Here is a 26,673-nt window from a genome sequence, read left to right as displayed (position 1 = left end):
TGTCTTGTGATGAAACCACTTTAAAAGACTTTGAAAATAAAAAGGAAAATCTTCCACTGTTCTCATCTTCACCAGAAGGACAACACACCAGCCTAGTAAACTGACTCTCTTTCTCTAAGCTTGCTATATTTTAATTCTCTTCTTCCCAAGAAGGAAATGATTGAGTCAAAGACGAATTAACTTACCAGGAACTTGTAAGAAACATCTACCAGAAGCGTTCCCAAATTTATAATATTAAGAAATTGTTTCCGATATCAATTGAGGTTTGAGGTATTTATTTTAAAATATATTTATTCATATGTACATTCACTTTACATTATTACATTTTAACATCTATCAAAAACTACAGAGTTTTTAAGAATTTTTCAAAGTCCTGTACTGAGGCCTTGGCCATCTCTTCACAAAATATTTCATCAGGCACAGATACCAATTTGTCCAAAGAGATGTAGTTAGGTTTTGCTGGATCATACTGTGCTCTTCCTAAATAGGCAAGAAACAAATGTCTTTCTTTGACTTTAAACAACCTTGAATTAAATACCTAGAAAAGAAAAAAAAAGTTTTTAAACACTGTGCACTGAAAGATGAACTATAAAAATGTTTATCTGGCTAAAAATTTTAATAGGCTAACAAATATAAAGACTTGAGGGGGCGGAGTCAAGATGGCGCACTAGGAGGATGCAGAATTCATGTCTCCTCACAACTAGGGCACCTACCAGGCACCGGTGGGGGACCATGGACACCTAAGGGGATGGAAGGAAACCCCAGTGACCCTGTAGGACATGGGGCATGGGGGGAGTGAAGGGAGAGGAGAAGTGGAGGTGGGATGGGACTGGCGCCCCTGAGGGGCGGCTGGGGGAAGGGAAGGGATCCCACGCCAGAAGCGGGAAATTGGGGAACCACTGGGAGGGCAGAGGATCAAAAGGGAGCATGGCCACGTTTCCCCCTCCCACTTGGACCCCCAGGAACCTGCTGAGATCCCGGGCCTGATCCTCTGCTCACCAAGGAGGTCCAGCTGCAAGGGTCCTGAGGGAGTGGGAGGGAGGGAAGGGGGAGCAAAAGTAAAGGCTGCACCTCCTGGGCCAGCACCCCTGAGGGGTGGCTGGGGGAGGAGAGGACTTCCTATACCCAGCGGGACCCGCCCACGGTTAGGGGTCCAGCAGCGACGGGGGAGACCCTGGGGGAGTCGGTGGGGGCGGGGGGGTGCCGCAAAGGAATGAAGGGAACGGGGCCAGTGCCTTCCCTGTCCACTTAGGCACCGGGAAGCCTGTTGGGCTCCCAGGCCTAATCCTCTGCCCTCAGAGCCCCCTCCAACGAGATGGGCCTAAACCCCACCCAAACACCCTCACTCAGGGCCCTACCTCCTAACTCGGGAACTCCACACTCCAGAGGCCCTCCTTCCCATGCGCTGCCTCTCCCCTTCTGCGCACGTCCTAAGCAGAGGCCCCGCCCCACACTCAAATGTCACCCCCCCCACCCGCCTGGGTCCTGCCCCCCAAACCCCGCCCCTGCCTAAGTTCCACCCCCACCTAAACAACTCCACCCCCATAGCCAAGGCTTTTTTTTTTTTTTTTTTCCTTTTTTCTTTCCATTTTTCCTCTTTTAGATTGGGGTTCTGTTTTACCTTGTTGATTCATTGTTGTTGATTCTTCTATATTTTTATTTTCCTAATAAATCTTTTATTTTTCTAATTTCATTTTATTCTTTATGGTGTGTTAGTGATCTCTCCTTTTGGCTTGTTGCCCTCCCCCCCCCTTTTTTTTTTCTTTTTTCTGCTGTGGTTTTATTTTACCTTGTTGCAGTTGTTTCAATTATAGTTTTATTTTTCGTAATATATTTTTTATCTTTCTAATTTTATTTTGTTTTTTATTCCTTGATATTGTACTGCTCCTTTTTCTCTTTCATTCTTCCTTTTTTTTTTTTTTCCTGCACCACGAAGCCTGCAGGATCTTGGTTTCCAGGCTGGAGGTAGGGCCCGAGCTTCTGTGGTGGGAGCTCCAAGTCCAAACAGCTGGACTACCAGAGAACCTCAGACCCCAGGGAATATCAATCAGAGTGAGGCCTCCCAGAGGTCCTCATCTCAGCATAAAGACCCAGCTCTATCCAACTGCCTGCAAATGCCAGTGCTGGACATCTCAGGCCAAACAACCAGTAAGACAGGAATACAGCACCACCCATCAAAAAAAAAAAAAAAGAAACAACAAAATATGTTACAGGGGCTTCCCTGGTGGCGCAGTGGTTAAGAATCTGCCTGCCAACGCAGGGGACACGGATTTGAGCCCTGGTCTGGGAAGATCCCACATGCCACGGAGCAACTAAGCCCATGAGCCACAATTACTGAGCCTGCACGTCTGGAGCCTGTGCTCTGCAATGGGAGAGGCCGCGACAGTGAGAGGCCCGCGCACCGCGATGAAGAGTGGCCCCCACTCGCCGCAACTGGAAAAGCCCTCGCACAGAAACGAAGACCCAACACAGCCAAAAATAAATAAATTAATTAATTAATTTAAAAAAAAAGTTACAAAGGAGCAAGGTAAAAACCTACAAGACCAAATAGATGAAGAAGAAATAGGCAACCTACCTGAAAAATAATTCAGAGTAATGATAGTAAAGATGATCCAAAACCTTGGAAACAGAATGGAAAAAATACAAGAAACATTTAACAAGGATCTAGAAGAACTAAAGAGCAAACAAGCAGTGATGAACAACACAATTACTGAAATTAAAAATACTCTAGAAGGAGTCAATAACAGAATAACTGAGGCAGAAGAACGGATAAATGAGCAGAAAGATAAAATGGTGGAAATAACTGCCAGGGAGCAGAATAAAGATAAAATGGTGGAAATAACTGCCAGGGAGCAGAATAAAGAAAAAAGAATGAAACGAATTGAGGAAAGTCTCAGAGACCTCTGGGACAACATTAAACGCACCAACATTCGAATTATAGGGGTCCCAGAAGAAGAAGAGAAAAAGAAACAGTCTGAGAAAATATTTGAACAGATTATAGTCAAAAACTTCCCTAACGTGGGAAAGGAAATAGTCAATCTAGTCCAGGAAGCACAGAGAGAACCATACCAGATAAACCAAAGAGAAACAAGCTGAGACACATATTAATCAAACTATCAAAAATTAAATACAAAAAATAATATTAAAAGCAGCAAGAGAAAAGCAACAAATTTCATACAAGGGAATCCCCATAAGGTTAACAGCTGATTTTTCAGCAGAAAATCTGCAAGCCAGAAGGGAGTGACAGGACATATTTAAAGTGATGAAAGGGAAAAACCTACAACCAAGATTACTCTAACCAGCAAGGATCTCATGCAGATTCCACGGAGAAATTAAAACCTTTACAGATAAGCAAAAGTTAAGAGAATTCAGCACCACCAAACCATTTTACAACAAATGCTAAAGGAACTTCTCTAGGCAGGAAACACAAGAGAAGGAAAAGACCTACAAAAATAAACCCAAAACAATTAAGAAAATGGTAATAGGAACATACATATTGATAACTACCTTAAATGTAAATGGATTAAATGCTCCAACCAAAAGACATAGACTGGCTAAATGGATACAAAAACAAGACCCATACATATGCTGTCTACAAGAGACCCACATCAGACCTAGGGACACATACAGACTGAAAGTGAGTGGGGGGGGGGAAGATATTCCATGCAAATGGAAATCAAAAGAAAGCTGGAGGAGCAATTCTCATATCAGACAAAACAGACTTTAAAATAAACACTATTACAAGAGACAAAGAAGAACACTACATAACGATCAAGGGATCAATCTAAGAAGAAGATATAACAGTTGTAAATATTTATGCACCCAACATAGGAGCACCTCAATACATAAGGCAAATGCTAACAGCCATAAAAGGGGAAATCGACAGTTAACACAAAAATAGTAGGGGGCTTTTAACACCCCACTTTCACCAATGGACAGATCATCCTAAATGAAAATAACTAAGGAAACACAAGTTTTAATAACACATTAAACAAGGTGGACTTAATTGATATTTATAGGACATTCCATCCAAAAACAACAGAATACACTTTCTTCTCAAGTGCTCATGGAACATTCTCCAGGATAGATCATATCTTGGGTCACAAATCAAGCCTTGGTAAATTTAAGAAAATTGAAATTGTATCAAGTATCTTTTCCTACCACAACGCTATGAGACTAGATATCAATTACAGGAAAAAAATCTGTAAAAAAATACAAACACATGGAGGCTAAACAATGCACTACTAAATAGCCAAGAGATCACTGAAGAAATCAAAGAGGAGATAAAAAAATACCTAGAAACAAATGACAATGAAAACACGACGACCCAAAACCTATGGGATGCAGCAAAAGCAGTTCTAAGAGGGCAGTTTATAGCAATACAATCCTACCTCAAGACACAAGAAAATTCTCAAATAAACAACCTAACCTTACACCTAAAGCAAATAGAGAAAGAAGAGCAAAAAAACCCGCAAAGTTAGCAGAAGGAAAGAAATCATAAAGATCAGATCAGAAATAAATGAAAAAGAAATGAAGGAAACAATAGCAAACATCAATAAAACTAAAAGCTGGTTCTTTGAGAAGATAAACAAAATTGATAAACCATTAGCCAGACTCAACCAGAAAAAAAGGGAGAAGACTCAAGTCAATAGAATTAGAAATGAAAAAGGAGAAGTAACAACTGACACTGCAAAAATACAAAGGATCATGAGGGATTACTACAAACAACAATATGCCAATAACATGGACATCCTGGAAGAAATGGACAAATTCTTAGAAAACCACAACCTTCCAAGACTGAACCAGGAAGAAATAGAAAATATATACAGACCAATCACAAGCACTGAAATTAAGACTGTGATTAAAAATCTTCCAACAAACAAAAGGCCAGGACCAGATGGCTTCACAGGCGAATTCTATCAAACATTTAGAGAAGAGCTAACACCTATCCTTCTCAAACTCTTCCAAAATATAGCAGAGGGAGGAACACTCCCAAACTCATTCTACGAGGCCACCATCACCCTGATACCAAAACCAGAAAAAGATTTCACAAAAAAAGAAAACTATAGGCCAATATCTCTGATGAACATAGATGCAAAAATCCTCCACAAAATACTAGCAAACAGAATCCAACAGCACATTAAAAGGATCATACACCATGATCAAGTGGGGTTTATCCCAGGAATGCGAGGATTCTTCAATATACGCAAATCAATCAATGTGATACACCATATTAACAAACCAAAGGATAAAAACCATATGATAATCTCAACAGGTGCAGAAATAGCTTTCGACAAAATTCAACACCCATTTATGATAAAAACTCTCAAGAAACTAGGCATAGAGGGAACCTACCTCAACATAATCCAGGCCATATATGACAGACCCACAGCCAACATCGTTCTCAATGGTGAAAAACTGAAACCATTTCCACTAAGACCAGGAACAAGACAAGGTTGCCCACTCTCACCACTGTTGTTCAACATAGTTTTGGAAGTTTTAGCCACAGCAATCAGAGAAGACAAAGAAATAAAAGGAATACAAATTGGAAAAGAAGAAGTAAAACTGTCACTGTTTGCAGATGATGTGACACTATACATAGAGAATCCTAAAGATGCTACGAGAAAACTACTAGAGCTAATCAATGAATTTGGTAGAGCAGCAGTATACAAAATTAATGCACAGAAATCTCTTGCACTCCTATACACTAATGATGAAAAATCTGAAAGAGAAATTAAGGAAACACTCCCATTTACCACTGCAACAAAAAGAATAAAATACCTAGGAAGAAACCTACCTAAGGAGACGAAAGACCTGTATGCACAAAACTATAAGACACTGATGAAAGAAATTAAAAATGATACAAACAGATGGAGAGAATCAACATCTTGTTCTTGGACTGGAAGAATCAACATTGTGAAGATGACTATACTACCCAAAGCAATCTACAGATTCAATGCAATCCCTATCAAACTACCAATGGCATTCTTCACAGAACTGGAGCAAAAAATTGCACAATTTGTATGGAAACACAAAAGACCCCAAATAGCCAAAACAATCTTGACAAAGAAAAATGGAGCTGGAGGATTCAGGCTCCCTGACTTCAGACTATACTACAAAGCTACAGTAATCAAGACAGTATGGTACTGGCACAAAAACAGAAATATAGATCAATGGAACAGGATAGAAAGCCCAGAGATAAACCCACACACATATGGTCACTTTATCTTTAATAAAGGCAGCAAGACTATACAGTGGAGAAAAGACAGCCTCTTCAATAAGTGGTGCTGGGAAAACTGGACAGCTACATGTAAAAGAATGAAATTAGAACACTTCCTGACACCATACACAAAAATAAACTACAAATGGATTAAAGACCTAAATGTAAGGCCAGACACTATAAAACTCTTAGGGGAAAACATAGGCAGAACACTCTATGACATAAATCACAGCAAGATCTGTTTTGATCCACCTCCTAGAGAAATGGAAATAAAAACAAAAATAAACAAATGGGACCTCTTGAAACTTAAAAGCTTTTGCACAGCAAAGGAAACCATAAAAAAGATGAAAAGACAACACTCAGAATGGGAGAAAATATTTGCAAACGAAGCAACTGACAAAGCATTAATATCTAAAATATACAAGCAGCTCATGCAGCTCAATATCAAAAAACAAACAACCCAATCCACATATGGGCAGAAGACGTAAACAGACATTTCTCCAAAGAAGATATACAGATTGCCAACAAACACATGAAAAGATACTCAACATCACTCATCATTACAGAAATGCAAATCAAAACTACAATGAGGTATCACCTCACACCGTTCAGAATGGCCATCATCAAAAAATCCACAAACAATAAATGCTGGAGAGGGTGTGGAGAAAAGGGAACCCTCTTGCACTGTTGGTGGGAATGTAAACTGATACAGCCACTATGGAGAACATTATGGAGGTTCCTTAAAAAACTAAAAATAGAACTACTGTATGACCCAGCAATCCACTACTGGGCATATACCCTGAGAGAACCATAATTCAAAAAGAGTCATGTGCCACAACGGTCACTGCAGCACTATTTACAGTAGCCAGGACATGGAAGCAACCTAAGTGTCCATCGACAGATGAATGGATAAAGAGGATGTGGCACGTATATACAATGGAATATTAGTCAGCCATAAAAAGAAATGAAATTGAGTTATTTGTAGTGAGGTGGATGGACCTAGAGTCTGTCCTACAGAGTGAAGTAAGTCAGAAAGAGAAAAACAAATACCGTATGCTAACACATATATATGGAATCTAAAAAAAAAAAAAAGGTCATGAAGAACCTAAGGGCAAGACGGGAATAAAGATGCAGACCTACTAGAGGATGGACTTGAGGATATGGGGAGGGGGAAGGGGAAGCTGGGGCAAAGTGAGAGAGTGGCATGGACATATATACACTACCAAACGTAAAACAGATAGCTAGTGGGAAGCAGCCGCATAGCACAGGGAGATCAGCTCGGTGCTTTGTGACCACCTAGAGGGGTGGGATAGGGAGGGTGGGAGGGAGGGAGATGCAAGAGGGAAGAGATATGGGGACATATATATATGTATAACTGATTCCCTTTGTTATAAAGCAGAAACTAACATACCATTGTAAAGCAATTATACTCCAATAAAGATGTTAAAAATTTAAAAAACCCAAAAATTATTATAAATGCTAGATGGTTTAAACACTTTGCCTTCTGCTAAGAAATTACGATTTAAAAGGGACTCAAAACTAACAAGCAGAACAATTGTAAAACAATAAAGGGCTACCTTGTAGGCAGAGACCAGACTAATCCAGGGAGACAAGAGAAGCTGTTGAAAAAGCAAATCCTCAGGCCCCACCCCAAAGCTACCAAATCAGACACTTTGAGAGTGGGACCCACAAGTCCTCCAAGTGATTCTGATGCCTGCCAAGTTGGAGAACCAAAGTCAGAGATCAAAGTTTATGGCATCAAAAATTGTGTACGACTTCATAATCTGTGCAGCTTCCCTATTTTCCTTTCTTTCTTTCTTAATTCCTGTTGCTCTCTCTGACTAGTATCAAAATGAAATGAACCTGGACTTCATGGGTTCAAATGATCCTGCCTTAGGGTTAAACTCCTGAGGAATAGAGTGAATACAATAACTTTAAAAGGGAGCCAGAAGCAGGCTAAGTCCCTAAAGCCAGCTGCAAGGAAGAAGGGAGAATTGGGGGATCTGGCCAGACTTGAAATAGAGCCCTAAGCTGAAGAGACATCTGTGAGGCTCCCTGGCAAGGCCCAATGAACCCACATTCAGTATTAGGTCTCAGGTCCTTCTCTTGACTGTATGTCAGATACACTGGGGACACTCCACATGGCACATAACCTCCAGGAGTCTTTCTTTATATTCGAGTGGAGACAAAATAATAACAGATCACTTGGAAAGGACATTATGAAAAACAATTGTTGAAAACTAAAGTAATTTGAGAACAGTGACCAAAAAAATATAGTGTGCTAACTCAACGTGGGATTGGCTTGCTTTTGGAACAAAACATCTTTTACTCCCTCTGCAGAAACAAATTATGTGCTGCTCTGCCTTCATTTTGGTAACTAAATTCCCATTACCACATTATTACTGGTCAAAAGATGTAAGAAGCTTTTAGATGTATTTCTTTAGAAGTATGACGCTTCCAGCGACTCTCGACTTACAAAATTATCATACAACATACGGACAAGGCCACAAATGATTCTGAAGCTCCCAAGCTATATTTCCTAAATACAGTAACACTTTGAAGCACTTATACATCTTATGACCAGATATTACTTTCCCAGTGGTTCAAAGTGACTTTATTATCACAGATTTGTGTGATCTTTCAAGTCCAAAAGTCATGGCTCAGATTGAGTTTCTCTCTCTTTTTTTGTTGTTGTTGACCACCAGCGGCCACTTTGCAATGTCAGAAAAGTTTCATCCTATCAATGATCCGTTAAGTTCTCAAGGATTAAAACAAACAAAAAACACCAAAAAAACCCTAACTTAAGAATTACTGGGGCTTCCCTGGTGGCGCAGTGGTTAAGAATCTGCCTGCCAATGCAGGGGACACGGGTTCGAGCCCTGGTCTGGGAAGATCCCACATGCCGCGGAGCAACTAAGCCCGTACGCCACAACTACTGAGCCTGCGCGTCTGGAGCCTGTGCTCCGCAACGGGAGAGGCCGCGACAGAGAGAGGCCCGCGCACCGTGATGAAGAGTGGCCCCCCCCCCACCGCAACTGGAGAAAGCCCTCGCACAGAAACGAAGACCCAACACAGCCAAAAATAAATATAAATAAATTAATTAATTAAAGAAACGTTTAAAAAAAAAAAAGAATTACTGATCGCCTCCTGTCCTAATGTAGACTCCAGCTCTGCCGTCACAGAAACCCACAGGGAAAGAGGAGAAACAAGGTTTCAGGGGATCCTGAATATAATAGCCTCTTTCCTGAACTAGTGGTTTCCTCATGTTCATTACCCTCGCTGCTTTTGTTATCCTTTGCCTACCATGGTCACTGCTTTGAAATGACTAACCGTAGTTTTAAAGTTATAATTGTTTCCCAATTTTTAATTAATCATAAAATTATGTACCCACCAGAACTGTTATCTGCATGAGAAAACTGTTTCACAGCACTAAGTTTTTAAAGCTCCAGCCAAAAATTTTAAGTCTACATCCATTCCCTCACTGTCAGTTAATGTATTTTTCCATTAATGAGGTTTTTTGTTGCTGTTTTTGTTCTTTTTTTTTCTGGCTGTGCCACGCAGCTGGTGGGATCTTAGTTCCCGGACCAGGGATCGAACCCAGGCCCCCAGCAGTGAAAGCACTGAGTCCTAACCACTGGACCGCCAGGGAATTCCCAATGAGGTTTTTTTTTTTTTTTTTTAAAGCAATCCTACCCAGAACCCTAAGAGTCTGAGAATCCTCCCAATATGGAAGCCACAGGTCTATAACCAGGCTTCCCAGAAGCTAGGATTTGGGGAGCCTAAAATCTGTGTTTTTAAACAACTGATTTTGATGCATCTAGTCAAGTTTATAGTTTTCTCTACTTGGAAAGTTTCTGTCCACTGTTAACCCCAATTCATTCTACTGACAACTCAAATGTCACTTCTTAGAGTGGCAGTATATCTTAGGTAAGAGCATGGGTTTTCAAACTGACTGCCAGAGTTCTAATCCTGGCTCTGGCCCCTGGACAAGTTACTGAATCTTTTTATGCTTAATTTCTTCATTTAGAAAATAGGGACAATAACAGTACCTACCTCACATGGTTGTTGTGAAGATTAAATGAATTAATACAAGTAAAGCAGTAAAGACAGAGCTGGCACACAGTAAATGAACAATCAATAACTTACTATTTCTATGATTTTCCTACCTCTCCTAAATTGAATCAAGAGCTGTATACAATATCTGTTAAGACTCTAACATTATGTAAAGCAATTACATTTTAAAAACTTGCCTTCCACACTAGATTATGAGTTCCACAAGAATACAGACCATGACTCATTGATTTTTCTATCCTCAAATCATATTCTCTTATCATGCTCTACTGTCACTGAATTATCTATCAACCCAGTGGAAAACTAACTGTCATTGCTTTTTAGTTGAAGATTACTTACTTTACAATGTTTCTATAAGCCAAATCTTCACCACTGCAGGCTTCTAACACTTTTTATAATGAATGCACATGCATTTGATGAAACAGAAAAATGCTCTATTAAGGGCCCATTCAGAGTGAAGTATGATAGGTAAATAAACACTACTATTTGTGAGGGAACTGCACCAAATGCAGTCTAGTTCTGACAGTTATATTAAAGTCATAGTTCTTTGCCCACCTTTACATCAAGAACACATTTGGCAAGTGGAGTAGAGGAATCACTTTAATGAAATTCAATCTTTCATTTATCCAATGAATACTCACTGAGTGTCTATTCACATGCCAAACAGGAAAGAAGGATGACTTTTATGAGATTCAATCAATCACGTGTTCAACAAATATCTATCCAGTGCCTACTAATTGGCCCATTATAGTTCCAGGCTCTGGGAATTCAGCAGTGTATAAATCAGACAAGATCTGCTTTCAAAAAGTTAACATTCTTGTGAACAAGCAGATAATGTCATTCACCAAGTAAAGAACAGGAAAAAGTCTAATTAGCTTAGAAAATATAATTATGGCTTTGGCATGACAGCTAACTGGAACTGTTTTATGCTTTGGTAGGAGATCATCATAACATGGCTTGTTAACTAATGGATTTAGATAGAATGTGAATGGAAAAGTACATTTAGAATTGAAAGTACCTTTAAGGGAAGTGATCTATTTCAAATTTAAAGGGAGAAAAGCACAAGAGAGTATGTTAGATTCCAACAGGCAGAATGAGGACTCGGTTACGAACTACAGGGAAACAGATTCATCACTCATTTCTCCTCTGGAGATGTACATGAACGCCCTAGAAGACGTCAGCTTTTCACAAGCGATCCATCTACTGCATTTGCTAGATGTGGTCTTGCTAAAAAGACGCGCAAAGAGAAATGTGACCTTAACACGACTCTCAGAACTATACTGCATTTGGCCTGACTCCTTCACAAACAGCAAGGGGTTTTCACGAGCGGACTGCGAACATGGAGAGCAGCTCCGGATGAAGGGCGATGACAGCTCTTACAGAACAGCGGGCTATGCGCTCCTCACCTGCGGGAACTTGACCATGATGTGGTGCGGAACGCACATCACGTTGTGCACGTAGTCGAAAGTCTCGGTAACTTTCCTTTTATTTGCAGTTAACATCTTTGGGATTTTGGTGATCATATGTTGAATTTCATTACGTTTAAAACCTAGTTCAAGCCGATAAACCTAAAAGAAAGATAGAAATAGTTATTTTGGTAATATGCCAGAGGACACATTGATTCTCTCAAAATTTAAAATAAGGACATTAAAATCTGGAGATGGCTATTCCAGTGACCTTAAGGGTTCATAGTTTCCTGCTTCTGGGGTAACCTGAATTTTAAACCCCTCTCCTGAGGATGAGCTAGTCACAGCCTGACGACCACCATGAAGATCACCAAAAGGAGCTAGCATAATTACGGAATAAGAGTAACGGTGCTCACAGGAGGCCTGGTCAGGTTATCTGTATGGGCCCTACACCACACAGACCAAGAGTAAGACTTTCAAAGTGCTTTCTGAGCCTCTGCTCCCAAGCACACTCCTATGCATGTCATCTGGAAAAACTACATGTCAGAATTCTAAACAGAGATGATTGAAAAAAAAACACTCAAATGTAGGTTAGGTCCTCTGTGTGCATTCATAGTATCCCATGCTCCCTCACCAATCCGCTGCTCTCATCACTCTGCAGGAGATCCCCCCACTGGACGGTAAGCTCCACAACGGCAGGGACTGTCTCCTCAGCACAGGGCATGGGCAGGCGCTCAGGAAACATTTCTTCAACGGCTGAGTATGAAACACTTTAGGCACCTCAGAAAATAGGCTTAATATACTAATTTCAAATACTCCGACAGCTTTGTATACAAACAGGTCAGCTGCCCCTGGTTGTATACTATTCTCTTGGAGGGAGGGCAGTAAAGAGTGTCTGGTATGTTCTGTGATAGATCTAGAGCCGGCAGTTGGCACAGGTTCTAGGAGAGCAAAGTGCTGGCTACTACTCTCTTCAAAGAAGCCTTCTGGCTCCAGGCTCCACAGCTCATCTCCCGCCTAGGGGACGAAGACGCAGACCCTCACCCTGGGCAAAGGAAGCAGCTTCCAGGTCCCATCCAGATACCTAACCTGCTCCTCTAGGATTAGGGGTACCAGTGTCTGCAAGGAGACTAACTCAGGTAACACCTGGTTGACATGTGAAAAAATTATAAACTAAGATAAACTGCTTGCTAGAGATTTATTATATCATTTCCTGTGTCTATCTTTTTAGAAATAACTTCTTTTACAATCTAGTTTTCTTTAAGATGATGGGAGCAAATCTATCCTCTTCAGAGGACTTAACCACTTAAAGAAGCTGATTTCTCAAAAACTAACAGTCATCCTACCTTCATGTTTTCCTTCACAGGCTCCAGACTTCCAGTTAGTAGCCTTGGGAGACGAATTACCAGATCTCTAGTCTACAGTTATAAAACAATCTATTATTAATATGTATGCATATTCAACTAGGTTGGAAAAAACAAGGCATTACTAGGAATACAAAACTAAAATTTAAAATATGACCCAGTAGAGAAATGCTAAGGAACCCAGAAATACATAAACTTAATATTGTTTGAGGAAAAAAACCAATGCTCAGAATAAAACTTAAGAAACCAACTTGATGGAATTATTACAAAATGATATAGCTATATGATTAACCTAGCAAGGTAGTTCATTCTTGTACAGAAAATATCAGGCGTTTATAGAATTCATACAGGCCAAGTATCTGTTAGAAACATGAGATTTAACAGTTACTAAATGTAGCTGACATGGAAACATACAAATTCTCCCCTTCTCTTTACCTTCTTCACACTAAGTTCGAGTTCTTTCTGAAAAAATCCCAATCTGTTATCCAGTCTTTCCACTGAAAAACTCAGCAAAAATGGTGCATTTCTGACCATCTGTGCAATATCCACTTTACTGAAATTTTTTGACAGTAGATAAGCCACCCTAGAGAAACAAACAAAATATATGCACATATGATAAATATTTACTAGTGTCATATTCCCACACCAAAAAAAAAGTTTAAGTAAAAACATTCTATAATAATGGCCCCAAATATGGTTAAAACAAAACAAGCATCCATCCAACTCTAGAATGGTTTCCATTTATAATTGGAAACAGAAAATATTTCTGAAATCCACTAATAGATTCCCTTTTCAGTTAATCTGACTTATTTTATTAGTTGGTAGAAAAAAATGAAATAGCTTCTATTTAAGATTTTTTTTTTTTTTTTTTTTTTTGCTAAGAATAGAAAACACACAAATTAAGAAGAGATTCAGAACTCTTTTTACAAAGAAAGACCATCAAGCATGGCTAAGACTGAAAAGAGGAAATTTTTTTTTTGGCTGCGCTCTGCGGCTTGCATGATCTTAGTTCCCCGAGCAGGGATCAAACCCAGGCCCCCGGCAGTGGAAGTGTAGAGTCCTAACCACTGGACTGCCAGGGAATTCCTGGAATTTTTTATTTTAGTACATTTACTGAGAATGTATTTTCATAAATAATTTTTACTGTGGTCCTTCAATATGTATTTTGTTAACAACTGAGAAGCTTCCTGCTAAATTTCTGGGAAACAAAGTAAGGTAGCAATATACAGGAAGTTTGACTATAAAATAACATTATTGATTTTTTAAAATCTATAAACATAGTAAAAGGCAGTTTAATTAAATGCCTAAAATATTCCAGGACATTATCTTGTTTAATTCTCATCAGAGAAACAAAAACAAAAAACAAAAAAACCCCCTGCGAGCCAGGTAAATTTCCCACATTGCATTTGAAAAAACACAGACTCAGAGGAGTTAAATAACTTGTCTTAGACAACCAGCTAATTAATGACAAAGCTGAAACCTGAACTCAGGCATGCCTACTTCTAATGACTACAATATTTTTATACCATATATCGGAACTTATTATATTTTATACTCAGTGACTATTACGTTACCCCTTTAAACCAGTCCCTTAGAGGCAATGAGAGAAAAAAATTGATAAATTTAACTACATAAAAATTTAAAATGCAAGGCAAAAAGAAGTCATCAACCAAGTCAGACAAGTGACAGTCTGGGAAAATATTTACAACATGTCACAGAGAAGGAACTAATTTTGTTAATATATAAAAAAATGCTTACCAAAAAAAGAAAAAGGCCCAATTAAGAATAGCAAAGGACACTTATAATTTATAGAAAAGGAAATGTAAACAGGAGTTCGACATAGGAAAAGATACTCAAAAAAAAGAAAAGATCCTCCAAACATCTGATGCTCCAAACATCATTTCCAAAACAATGAGGCAATGTTTTCATCTATTAAATGAACTGAAATCATAAAGTTTGATGACACTGTATTAGTGTGGATAACAGGGAAATTGGCACTTCTGTACACTGTTGGTGGGAATGTAAACTGGAAAACCTGTATGAAGGACAATTTGTCAATATCTATTAAAATTATAAATGCATATATCCTTTGACCTAGAAATTCTACGTCTAGAAATGTATCCTACAGATATACACCAATATGTGTGACATGATGTATACATAAGAGGAGTCACTGCAGCTTCTTTGTGATAGTAAAGCCGGAAACAACCACCATGTTTACCAAAAGGGGACTAGACACATCCACAGTATGAACTATAAAAGGGTTAAAAAGAATAGGCAGAGCCAATAAAAACTATCTCCAACATAGAGTTAAGGTAAGAATGTGAGGTGCAGAATGGTATGCATAAATGCTACAAACTGTATGTACATGTGTTCTTGTGTATGTGTATACATAGATACACATACATGCTTGTATATGATAGAACATTCTTAGCTAGTTGAACAAAAAACTTGATAATAGTAGCTGCCTCCATTGATGGGTCTTGCAAGGCTGATGAGGGATAGGAATATGTAGGTTGGGAAGGAGAATTAGCATTTTTTTCCTTTTTTTTTGGACACAGGAAAGATCAATATCTGATTCAAATATTATTGAAACTGTTATCTACTGTGATAACTTTTCCAGTAAAAAATTAAGATATAAGGCCCAGCCGAAAGAAAATTTCTAATAACTTAAATGCAGATTATTCATTTGAAAATTCTTAAAAAGAATCAACCAACTTTTTAATACATTTCAAATTCTCTTCATTGAAAAGAAAACAAGTATATGCGATCAGTGCTATTATAGAAATTCTAGAAAATAAGACTGCTGTACATACCAGAGCCAGAAGGTAAGTTCAAAAAAGATTATCATACCTTTGCCTCTTCCAGGAGAAGCTTATTTTTCACTGTATACCCTTTTGAGTACATGTGGTAAATTACCTATTAAAAAATTCCAAGTAACTTTTTAAAATGCTCCACTTTAATTTGGCAGTCAGCCAGGTTTAGGAAACATTAGACCATACTATTACATGAGAGTATTCTTTAATTGTTAGGAGCATGTGTGATCTTGAGCAAGTTAACTTAAGCTGCTTTTAAGCTTATGTTTCCTCCATAGAATTAAAAGTAGGGAGACAGTACAGTGTAGTAGCCAGGACTCTGGAGGTAGACTAAGTGGATTTGAATCCCACTGCCACTTATACTAGTTGGGTAATCTTGGGCAAATTATTTAACCTCTCTGTGCCTCTCCTGTAAAATGGGGATATTAATAATAATGGTGCAGTAGGCAGCCTCTGAAACAGTTCCCAATGATCTCCACCTCCTGGTATGTACTCTTTCTTGAACTAAATCTTGAGCAAAAGGGCAAGTTGGTTTTCAAATGGGGAGAGAATGAGTGTTCCAGACAGTCAGGAGGAGCAGAGCTGGACATGTCAGACTGAGTCCCCTAGAATCATCCTTTCCCTCCCCTGTATTGTAATACCCTGTCTATATTACACCAGACTGTAAGTCACATGAAGGGAGAGAATGTGTCTATCTAAGTGCCTTGCATATATAATAAGGGTTCAAACTATTCAATATAAGAAATGTAGTTTTTTTTGTTCTGTTTTTTTCCCAGTTCAGACATTTAGACTCTGATAGTTCAAGGAACTGCAAAGCTCTCTGAAACCAGTGTGAGACTAGTCTAGGGGGAGAAGACTAGAGGCAGATTAGCTGGGAGACAGTTGCGGTATTCTTCACGTGAAATGATGGGGACCCGAGGTAAAGTATTCAAAGTGAAGATTAAGAGAAATGCATTGACTGATTTGAGAGCGATAAAAATAGAACCAACAGACCTTGGTAGTTTATTAGATGTGGATGATAAAAGAAGAGAAGTCAAAGTTAACATCGGTATTTCTGATCTGGGCAGCGGGGTGAACAGCGCTCTCATTCAGGCAATCTGGGAAGACCTAATTTACGTGAGAGGTGGGGGTGATGATAAATCCAAGATGTGAACTTACGAGACACAGACTCTGTCTCACTCTCTGGTGTGCCCAATGCCCGGCAGGATTCTTACCTCACAGATCAATACTATCTCACTGTATCAATTCTCACAGATGCAATAAATTCTTTGAATGTTGAATGAAGTACAAAGATGTTTATAAAAGTGCTATTTAAAGAAGAACAAAAGGAAAAACCAAAATAGACAGAAATGATTAAGCAAATTATACAATATTTGCCAAAACAAGGTCACATGTCTACCATCAAAAATTGTCCAGAAGGAACAACAGAAAACATCAGGCTTTCAGAATTTTAAGTGTACTATCAGATAATTTAGCCATTGTTAATGGATTTTTTAAAAAACTTATCCCAGTTTCCAAAGGATTGACTTAGCATTAAGTTGAAAACATAAAAATAATAATGGGTAGTTGAACAAAAGAACTGATTTAGATACTTAATTTTGATCAAAGAAGGTCCATAACAAAAAACTAACATTCACATTCATTAACTACCTCAGTAGATCCTTGTGCTGCTGAGACTTAAAAAAATAACTTACCCATATATTTCTTTATAGCCACTTCTAGGATTACGTGAAAATCATTCTAAAAGCCCTACCTGGTCTTAAGATTTTCAAGGTCTTCAGAGAAAATAGCATAGTTTTTCGTCAGGAATGTTCCCAGTTGGTTATCCTCTATGCCCAAATCTTTAAGAAACAGGAGTATCTGCTTAATGTCTTTTTCAAAATCCAGTCGCAGAAGGAGGTTGGCTGCATCCGGATGTTTTTCTATCTTGGATAAATCCACTCCTGGAATAAATTACGAACACCATTTGAAGATAACTGCTTGGCTGAGTCATTAAACTTTATATACAGAAACACAAGAAATGACTGATGGAGATCAACAACCCATCCCAAGGAGACCTGAGACAGGCCAATAGAAACTTCTAAATATTTTTAAACTAATTTGGTTGCAGAAATAAAAATAAATTTAAAAAAAATGTAGTACTTATTTCAAAGCCATGTATAAAGGAAAACAGTGCATTTGGGGCTAAATTTCCACCCAAAACAAATTCACTACGTCATATTGACCTAGGATCATCATCTTCACCGATGGTTTCTTGAATATTGTTTGCAGGATGCTTATGAGCCCCTAATGATCTCCACAGTAACTGCTTAACTGGTAATTCTGCAGGGTAACAAACCCTATGAATTGTTACTTTCTTTGAAGTTTATCATTTCTTTAATTATAAGCATTATTTTAAAAATTTGTTTATGATCGCCTCCACAGAAGGAATAAAAGTTACCCTGTGTCTTACTCATTGTATTCTCCAGGCCTTTAGCATAAAGACAAGTACCTTGAAGGAGCTCAAGAAATGTCTGCATGAAGCAGGTGAACATACACAGCCCTCAAGTACAAAATGAAGCAGAAAGTATACCACCTTCCGCCTTCACATATCCTTAGAATCTTAGGTAATCTAAGTAAATGAGACAAGGGACAGGAGAGATTAAGAAGGGGGAGAAAGCAAGTTGTTATTTGACTTTGGTTATGGATATTATTAGATGTCCACGTTAATTAGGCAGGGAATCAACGTAACCTTTGATTCAAAATTCTCATTAAAACTAAGCATTTTATTCTCTCGTTTTTTTCCTTTTATCTGATTTTAAAAAATTAAACATGAATAGGAAAGGCCTATTCCTCATCTTTAAAATAAACATTTGAAAATAATGTAAAACTTTAGTTTAGACTTAAATTTTATATTCTTAAAAATATTTCTTCAGGTTAAAATGTAACTCTCAAACCGATTTCTAGATGGAACTTTACAGTCTTAAACATAAAAACAATGAAATAAAAGCACTTTTTTTTAATGGTGTCTACAACCAGAAAAATAAATTATAATTCCATGTATTATTAGATCCAAATATAATTCCAAACTCAAATTTCTTGATATTAAAACAGGTATTGATATAAGATGATCATGAACAGAAAAACAGATTACACAAACACACATACACACAGAATGAAGACACAGAATGAAGACCAAAAACAGATCCAGGATGAACTACAAATCTAGTATACAATAAGGACATTTCAAATCAATGAGGGAAAAGATGGACTATTCATTAAAATATAATGGGACCTCTAGCTATATATTTGAAAAATAATAATTCCTTCTATGTCTGATACAAAAATTAATTTCAAATAGATTAAGAATCTAAATATGTACTAACTCTAAAGCTACTAGAAGAAAACACAGAATTTTAAAAATAATATTAAGTATGACTACATAAGCCATTGTATGGCTTTCTGTAATACATGTATTTGCATAGAAAAAGGTGGGGTAATGTATGTACTTGGGTAGAAAATTTGCACTCAACAAATTGGTGACAGTGGTTACCTTTGGAAAGTGGAACTGGAAATGTAGAGATGGTAAGAGTTCTCTCTCCTGTAACAGTCTGCACTTTTAATAACTAGATGTAATTCTTTTATAATTTAAAAATAATACTAATAGAAAAATAAATTATTTGATGGATGGATAAATAAGATAGAAACTAGTTCCAAAAATCTGTGATAAATGTGGGAAGGGATGCTTTGAAAATAACATAAAGGGTTCGGACTCCAAACTTATCTCAGTATTACAGCTGACATGTGCTGAAGTGCCCCACTCAGCATGTGCCGTCACACCCTGACTGTGCCAAAATCGAATTCCTGAAAAGCTGCTTCTTAACAGCAACAGGAGAGCAGAATCTCACCAGGAGAGCACACTGCTGTCAGCACAAATACTTGGGCTTACTCACGATTTCATTAACTTGAAAAAATAGTCACTGAATGCCTCGCATGGACCAGGCACTGATGGGGATATAAAAAATGAGTAATACATGATTCTAACTTCTAGGTGACCACAGCCTAAGTTGGCTTTACCCCATCAGTTCAGTAACTATAATTACCACTGTATTCAGTTATGGTTACACATACTTAGTGCATCAATCAGGGTCTGGCAGGCAACAGTAGTTGTCCTAGAAAGTTCAAATGAAAAAAACTTTAATGAAGGGACTCTGTACAGTGGTGTGAGCAGAGTCAAGGGAACAAACAAGGGCATCCCTAGCGCTACAGAGACAGGGAGGAAGGAGTGTTATGAGAACCCAGAGGGAGCTGGAAGCTATAAAGAAAGGGCTGCTCAGTAGGAGCTGTTGCCATGGAGCAAGGCAGTTACATGACCCAAGGCTGGGAGGGAAAAGGGAAAAAAAACTCCCATCTGCCCTCCCTCTTCTCCTACAAGTGCCCCCCACTGCTGAAGCTGCCCAGAAGCCAGCTGGCAAAGGAGGCCGAGTGCAGAAGTTAGCCTCCTGGGATAAAGAACAAGCAGAGAAAGGGAGAAAACAGATCTGAGAAGCAGAGAAGAACCAGGACACTTGAGTCCTCAAAAATACTGTTTAACAATGCAATCATGGCTCCTCTAGGGTACTGTTATTTAAGTTACTGCCAAGACGTGCTGTTGAAGTATCAGCATACAGATGAAGGAATGGCTGAAACATATTTCAAAGCTCTAGGTATACTGTGAATTATTTAAATGTAGGGACCACACGGGTCTTACGTTTATCTGGCATTACCCATAGCACCTCTCACAGGGCTGGGTAAGCCCTGGGCTTTCATGCCTGCAGCAGATGTCATCTTTCTCTCTCCTTTGAACCCACAGAACACTTTATTTGTATCTCTGTGTGGAATTTATCACTTCACCTTTCATTTTTGGATTTCTGTTATTCTTATGTATGTGTATTTAGATGCTCCTGAAGACCTGAAGCTTCTTGAGAACAAAGGCCATTCCCTATACATTTGAGTAACTTGCACAGGGACAGATGAGTAAACAATTATAATAGTGCTATTATTGCCAGGACTGAGGTAAGCAGGGGGTGATGCAAAGAGCCCAGAGGAGGGTCACCCTATCTGGAGGGTCAGAGAAGACATTTGGGAAGTTACTTGAACTTGAGTTAAGTTCTCCAGCTGTCAGACCTGGCCAGCAAAAAGGAGGGAAGCGGCAAGCAAGTGAAGCTGAAAGGCTAAAGCAAGGGCCAGACCAGGAAGAGCTTAGAAGGATTTCACGTAGGTCACTGACATAGGCAGATTTGCATTTTAGAAAGAGCACTAATGTTAGAGAGATTACCAGGGCAGTACTGCTGAAAGGAAGACTATCAAGTCAGGAAGCTCCGAACTTTTCACTGAAAACTAAGGCAGTGACTAAGCAAGGAGAGAAGCAGTGGATTTGAGATAATCCCTTGCCCATCCCGTTCCTCTCAATCCCCCAAAGGAGGTTTCTTATCTGGGAAAAGCAAATAAGAGAAGTGCCAGGTCCAGAGATAATGGGAAAAGCAGAAAGTAGCAATAAGGTGCTAGACTGAAAATATTGCTAAGAGGACTAACCTAAGTTTGCAGGGAGATCTCTTGGCTGCCTTCAACCATCCAGAACTAGGAGCATCCGACCAGCCGACAAGCTAAGATGGTTATGGCGCAGGCCTAGAGAGAAACCGTCCACATCAGGAGGATAGCGGGCTCCAGAAGGAAGGTCAGGGTAGTAGGGAAATGGAAGTAATATATCATCTGATAGGCTTGACTGTAGGAAAAACTGTCCTGAGAGGCCATTGGAAGTTGTGGGAAAATTTAAAGAAAACTAATCAAATGAAAAACAAAGCAATTGTTAACTCCAAGAAAATGAAAGGTTGTAAAGGAAGGAAAACAATCACAGCACACTTTCTAGACGGCCGTCGAGCAATATTTAGAATTATAGTGAAATCAGTGACTAATGATTAACCTCAAAATTGTTAATATAGCCTATTGGGAGAATTGAAGAGAAGGAGAGGGAAAAGTATGTGTATATATGAGATTAACTGATGTCTAAAATTGATGAACCAAGCAACAGCACCGTAAGCAATTACATGAACATTGAGAGGTTAAATACAAACAGAAAGAGCTAGGAAAGTAGATACTCTAGGGAACGGGGTGCGAAGTCAGGAAGGATGAAGCTGGGAGTACGGTTTTTCACTAGAAGCCTTTTCACACTATTCGACTTCTATGCATGTGTATGTATTTTGATAAAGATTAAAACTGCTAATTTTAAAAGTAAGGCAATAAAATAAGTGTAGGTTACTGAGACTTACCTAGAAGCACTAACTTCTTCAGAGTCTCGGAATGATCCACATAGTCTCGAAGTGTGAATGAAGATGGGGGCAGTGGAGGGTCCGCAATAATCTGAATGGCCTCCTCCTCGGAAATTGGCTGCAATGGAGACAATGGAGGCAAATCGTCCAGTCCTTTGTAGCCAGGATATGGAAAAGGAGAAGCGAGTTAGCTCTCCAATCTGTACACTTGAAGCTCCTTCTACAAAGACAGCCACTTGTCTAGTTTGCTTCTTTTTGAATCTTGGCATCATTTCTGAATTAAACATCTCAAAATTCCATATATCTTCTACCTTCTAAGAGGTAAGGTTAAAACTCTTGAGAGATATCAACTACTATTCCTCCAAGATAAGAAATCTGTTGGTGAAGTCCAGTACAAAATTCCTTTCCTTCACTTGTAATCAACAGGTATGAATGCTAAAGACCAACTGACCTTCAAGTACGTTTTGAGAAAGAGATCGAGTTTACCACAGCTTGTTAAGTTGGCCAAAAGTACAACATACCAGCCTGAATTGTACGGGTTCAAGTCATCACATCCTGAAGTGTCTTCACTTTGATCCAATCCCTTCTCCTCCAAGGTATTCTCAAATATGTCTGTAAGAGGACTTCTATGATTCTGCTTCTATCATCTACAATCCTTTGCCAAGGACATGACCTCTCTAGTACAGCCTTGAGTCTGAGGTTTGGTTTGTCTTAAGTCAAACCCTTAAGTATAGAAGATGCTGGTAACTGTAACCTACCTTAGGCTAAGGAATCAGGGCCGTGACTTTTTATTCTATTTTTGGTCTCTAATCACTACCCTTTCTCATTTCTCATAGCCAGCCTCCCCTTCCTGCCCTTACCCCACAGCTTGCTTGCTTTCATCTTCTACTTAACCTAATATTATCTCATTTACGGTGAAATATTCCTTGCATAGGAATGTGCCTAGAACAAGAAGCACAGGATGGAGAACACTAACTAAAAAAAACTACATGAGGGCGCTTTTTGGAGTGTGCTATTTGTTGTTCTTTTTGTTCTATTTGTTGATTGTGGTGGCTGTTACACAACTAAAAGCATTATGTCAAAATTCATAAGACCGTATACCCAAAAAGGAGGACTGTTACTTGGGTAAAACTATACCCTAACTAGGTATATAGAATAGGGTAAATTAAATCCTAATAAACCTAATTACCACCAGAAAAAAAATTTTTTTAAAGAATCTAAATAACGAACTTAGAAAGTGTTATTCATACAGCTACAAAACGTTCTTATACATATTAATCTCTAAACTTTTTTCTTAGTCAGTAAAACAGAGGCATAATAGAAGCAAATGAATAGAAGCGGCATTGTTCTTTTTCTTTCCTGGCACAAAGTATGACTTGAAATGGGCTAACAAAATGTAAACAGGTAGTCGTTCAATCTACCGAAGTGGGGCAAAGGGGAATTTTCTGAAACTTGAAAATTACCTTCTAGAGACAGTTCAGAATCAAAGCTGGGTATCTTTTGTGACTTCTGTGATGGCTCATTCACAGAAGGAAGCAGAGTGCTTTGGGCGCAATTAATCTCTTGCCCACTTGAGTTGGTAGACTGGGAACTATTCCACACAGAGGAAGTCCGATAAGTCTCAAACCCCGACCGGAGAAAGCAATCGTCAGAGGACAGCTGAGGCTGAGCAAAAAAGCCAGGCAACAATGTTTTTCCTGCTCTCGGAAAACATTTTCTGAGTTGCGTAGCAGTAACGGAGCTACTCAACTTAATTGAGTTGAGCCATCTGGGTATCTGTTGGGCTAGCAGGGCCATTTTTCTTGAAGTAGCCTACAAAAGAAATACATAACTATCAAAAAAGAGAAACGTATTTTACTTAAATGTTTAAAACAGTATTCAAACAACAAAAAGATAAACTGGAAATTATTTTTTTCTAATTAAAAGGTGTTTAATAAATTTAGATCCCTAAAGCAGTCAGATGTTTTTAAGCTCAGGAAAAGCCAAAAACAAGGCAGTTTCAGTTACAAACCAAAAGACAGGAACTTCTGAACTGGAAAAATAAAGATATACTTTGCAATTTAAAAACAAAAAGCAAAATCAGTGGCGTAAGAAAATCAATTAAAACAAAAATCTGTAAATGTTCAAATTACAGCTGAACCTGTTAATATTTAAAGAAAACAGGTGATGCAATTAAGTGCTGTTGAAATTAGGTTTGAAGGACATTTAAGAAGATTGCTGATCAAAATAACACTGAATTATTCAGATGCATTTTATGTACGTACATTAATCATGAAATAAAAACAGGAAGAATTCTACTTGGTCTTAAATGAATCATAAAATATTATCATTGCTATCTAGAAGGTTGTTTCTTGCTTCATTCTCAGGGTTGAGCACTATTATTACACAGATAAAGCCGTTCCTCAAAAGAGAACTGAACAAAACCAGTTTTGCCAAATTCTGTTTGACTGTAGGAAAAAAGAAAAAGCCTTTTAAAAAAAGGATTAAAACTAATAAGCAAAATGAACAGACAGAAACAATAAGCAACCAGCAATGAATATATATATATTTTGACTGAAAAAGCAGTTGTTTTTAAAGAGACTTTTATCAGGAAAGGACTTTTATATTTAGCCAGCTTAATTAAAGGGTAAATTTGGTGCATATTATTTTATATTAAGTAAGACAATCCATATAAAATACAGCATAGAGTCTAGCATATGCAAAATGCCCAACAAATGTTAGCCATCATCATCAGTATTATTACTGATTACACAACCAAACATAAATGAATTCTGAATTAACTGTTGCATACAACTTTTTGATTTCTCTCTATTCTGAAATTCAGCTTGTTTTATGCTCTGAATTAGACCAGATAAATGCTTGAGGGTCTAACCTCCTCTTAGAGATTTGTGGTTAAGGGAAGTCTCCTGAAAGGAATTTATAAAAGTGAAATGTCTCACTGTCATTCTGAAATGATCTTAGAAAGGAAAAAAGTATTTACAATAAATAGCCTTGTGGGATAGGTGACTTTTGTTAAACTTTGGTGGGAAATGAGCCTCCAAATCTGCCGTGTTTCCCCTCAAACCTACAATATTCATTCTCTGCACAGCAATGTCAGAAGGCCATTGAGCTGGAAGCCAGAAGACCTGTTATGCTGCATTAAGACTAAGTTTCTCACCGTGATCCAGCACAACGACTGGCCCATGATGGGGGGGTTCAATAACCATTCTTTAAATGACAACTTTTAAAAAGGTTATGGGTACAATAAGATGATTCTTAAGCTCCAAAATGTTTTGACTTCTCAGTTTGTCTAAGCAATGTCCTACTTTAAAGCAAACTCCTGAAATCCCAAACTCACTCTGAAGCCTCTAGAGTAAGGCTCAAATTAAAACTCCTCTCACATTAGAACGATTTGCTTTTGAATTCTATCCATATTCATTAAAAGATCTTTATGCAAACAAACAACTAATGTTTATCCTTCTGTTTCTATTTACAAGCGCACTATCTTCACTACATCATCATTTCATCGTTGTGTATACCTCTTAACAGTTGATTAATTGTTCGTTCACGAGAGCAGGGCTGGGTCTCATCTCTGGATCCACCCTCCCAGTGACTATTCCCTCTAGCCCAGAGCCTTGCGCTGCTCCAATGTTTTATGGACGGAAATAAATCAGTTGCAACTACGGTTAGCTCATCTGCTTACACAGTCTTTAAACCCGGTAAGGCATTTGCGCATGTGTATAAAAACCCTACCCCGTGATCAGCCCTCTAACACGACCCTTTTCATCAGGAAGGTTAAAGTTAAAGAAAAAAACCTGTAATAATTCTGAAGTCCATTAAAATATGTCATATACTAGTTCTCAACTGTGTGCCTTAGTATTTCGTTAGGAATAGGAATTGGCACTTAAATATTCTTTGGCGAGGGTTCAAGATTTCGACCTGTGTAAGGCTAATAAATGAAATCAGGAGATGAAAGGTGGGTAGGAGGATGGCTTCGTAATAACGGGCCTCTCATCTACTGCTTGACGCCCTCCCTAGGCCATTTTAACAAGTCCATTTTAGTTCCCCAACCGAACTTCCGGAGGAAGGCCGTTGACATGCTGGACCTCCTTCCGCGTCCTCCGCAAAGCGCGCGAATAAACAAACATGATTGCGTTTTCGTTTCATCAGCCAAGAAAACAAAACGAAATTATTCACCCTTAATTGAAGACCTAAAGGCCAAGAGGTCCCCGGGCGCGGCCTACACCAGGATAGGGCCGGACCCGAACCCCAGCAGGGAGCACGCCCCTCGCGCTCCGGCGGCTCCCGCTTTACCTGTGGCGAGGCCTATGCCTCGTGGTCTTTCTCGCAGGGGCCACCAGACTGGCCGGGCCGCGCGGACTGCCCCGCAGCACAGCTACCCCACTTGTCTGCCCGCCCGCCGGTTGCTCCCAGCTCCCTAGCCCACGTGGGCTGAGGCCGGAGTGGGCCAGACCATCTGCGAGGCTGCGCGGGGGGAGAGCGGGCGGCGTGCGGGGGACAGAGCCGGCC

At 39.0% G+C, this 26,673-nt stretch overlaps 1 protein-coding gene across 2 annotated transcripts; it reads right to left on the bottom strand.

Annotated features, from left to right (window-relative positions):
• Positions 1-258: 258 nt before the first annotated feature.
• Positions 259-26,584, bottom strand: MTERF3 (mitochondrial transcription termination factor 3). 2 transcript variants are annotated; one of them, XM_059901417.1, is made up of 8 exons: positions 26,458-26,584; positions 23,628-23,976; positions 22,165-22,317; positions 17,631-17,820; positions 13,497-13,644; positions 13,044-13,115; positions 11,698-11,859; positions 259-538 (listed from the first exon to the last, which is right to left on the bottom strand). In XM_059901417.1, exons 2-8 carry the CDS (start codon positions 23,959-23,961, stop codon positions 344-346), a joined length of 1,254 nt encoding a protein of 417 aa, XP_059757400.1. In that variant the 5' UTR covers positions 23,962-23,976; positions 26,458-26,584; the 3' UTR covers positions 259-343. The 2 variants fall into 2 exon arrangements, with proteins under 2 accessions (XP_059757400.1, XP_059757401.1); XM_059901418.1 differs by lacking the exon at positions 26,458-26,584 and adding an exon at positions 26,341-26,428.
• Positions 26,585-26,673: the final 89 nt, after the last annotated feature.

The sequence above is a fragment of the Balaenoptera ricei genome, chromosome 17 (assembly GCF_028023285.1).
Source record: "Balaenoptera ricei isolate mBalRic1 chromosome 17, mBalRic1.hap2, whole genome shotgun sequence".
NCBI classification, from domain to species: domain Eukaryota; kingdom Metazoa; phylum Chordata; class Mammalia; order Artiodactyla; family Balaenopteridae; genus Balaenoptera; species Balaenoptera ricei.
The sequence above is the reverse complement of the archived record's forward strand: the minus strand, read 5'-3'. Positions and strand labels throughout refer to the sequence as shown.

Excerpts from the sequence above, each read along its gene's own strand:
- MTERF3 (XM_059901417.1), bottom strand. The coding sequence starts at position 23,961 with ATGGCCCTGCTAGCCCAACAGATACCCAGATGGCTCAACTCAATTAAG. Across the intron at positions 13,645-17,630 it reads CTTGAAAATCTTAAGACCAG|GGTGGCTTATCTACTGTCAA; the intron begins GTAGGGCTTTTA and ends TTGTTTCTCTAG. Across the intron at positions 11,860-13,043 it reads CTGTGAAGGAAAACATGAAG|GTTTATCGGCTTGAACTAGG; the intron begins GTAGGATGACTG and ends TCTTTCTTTTAG.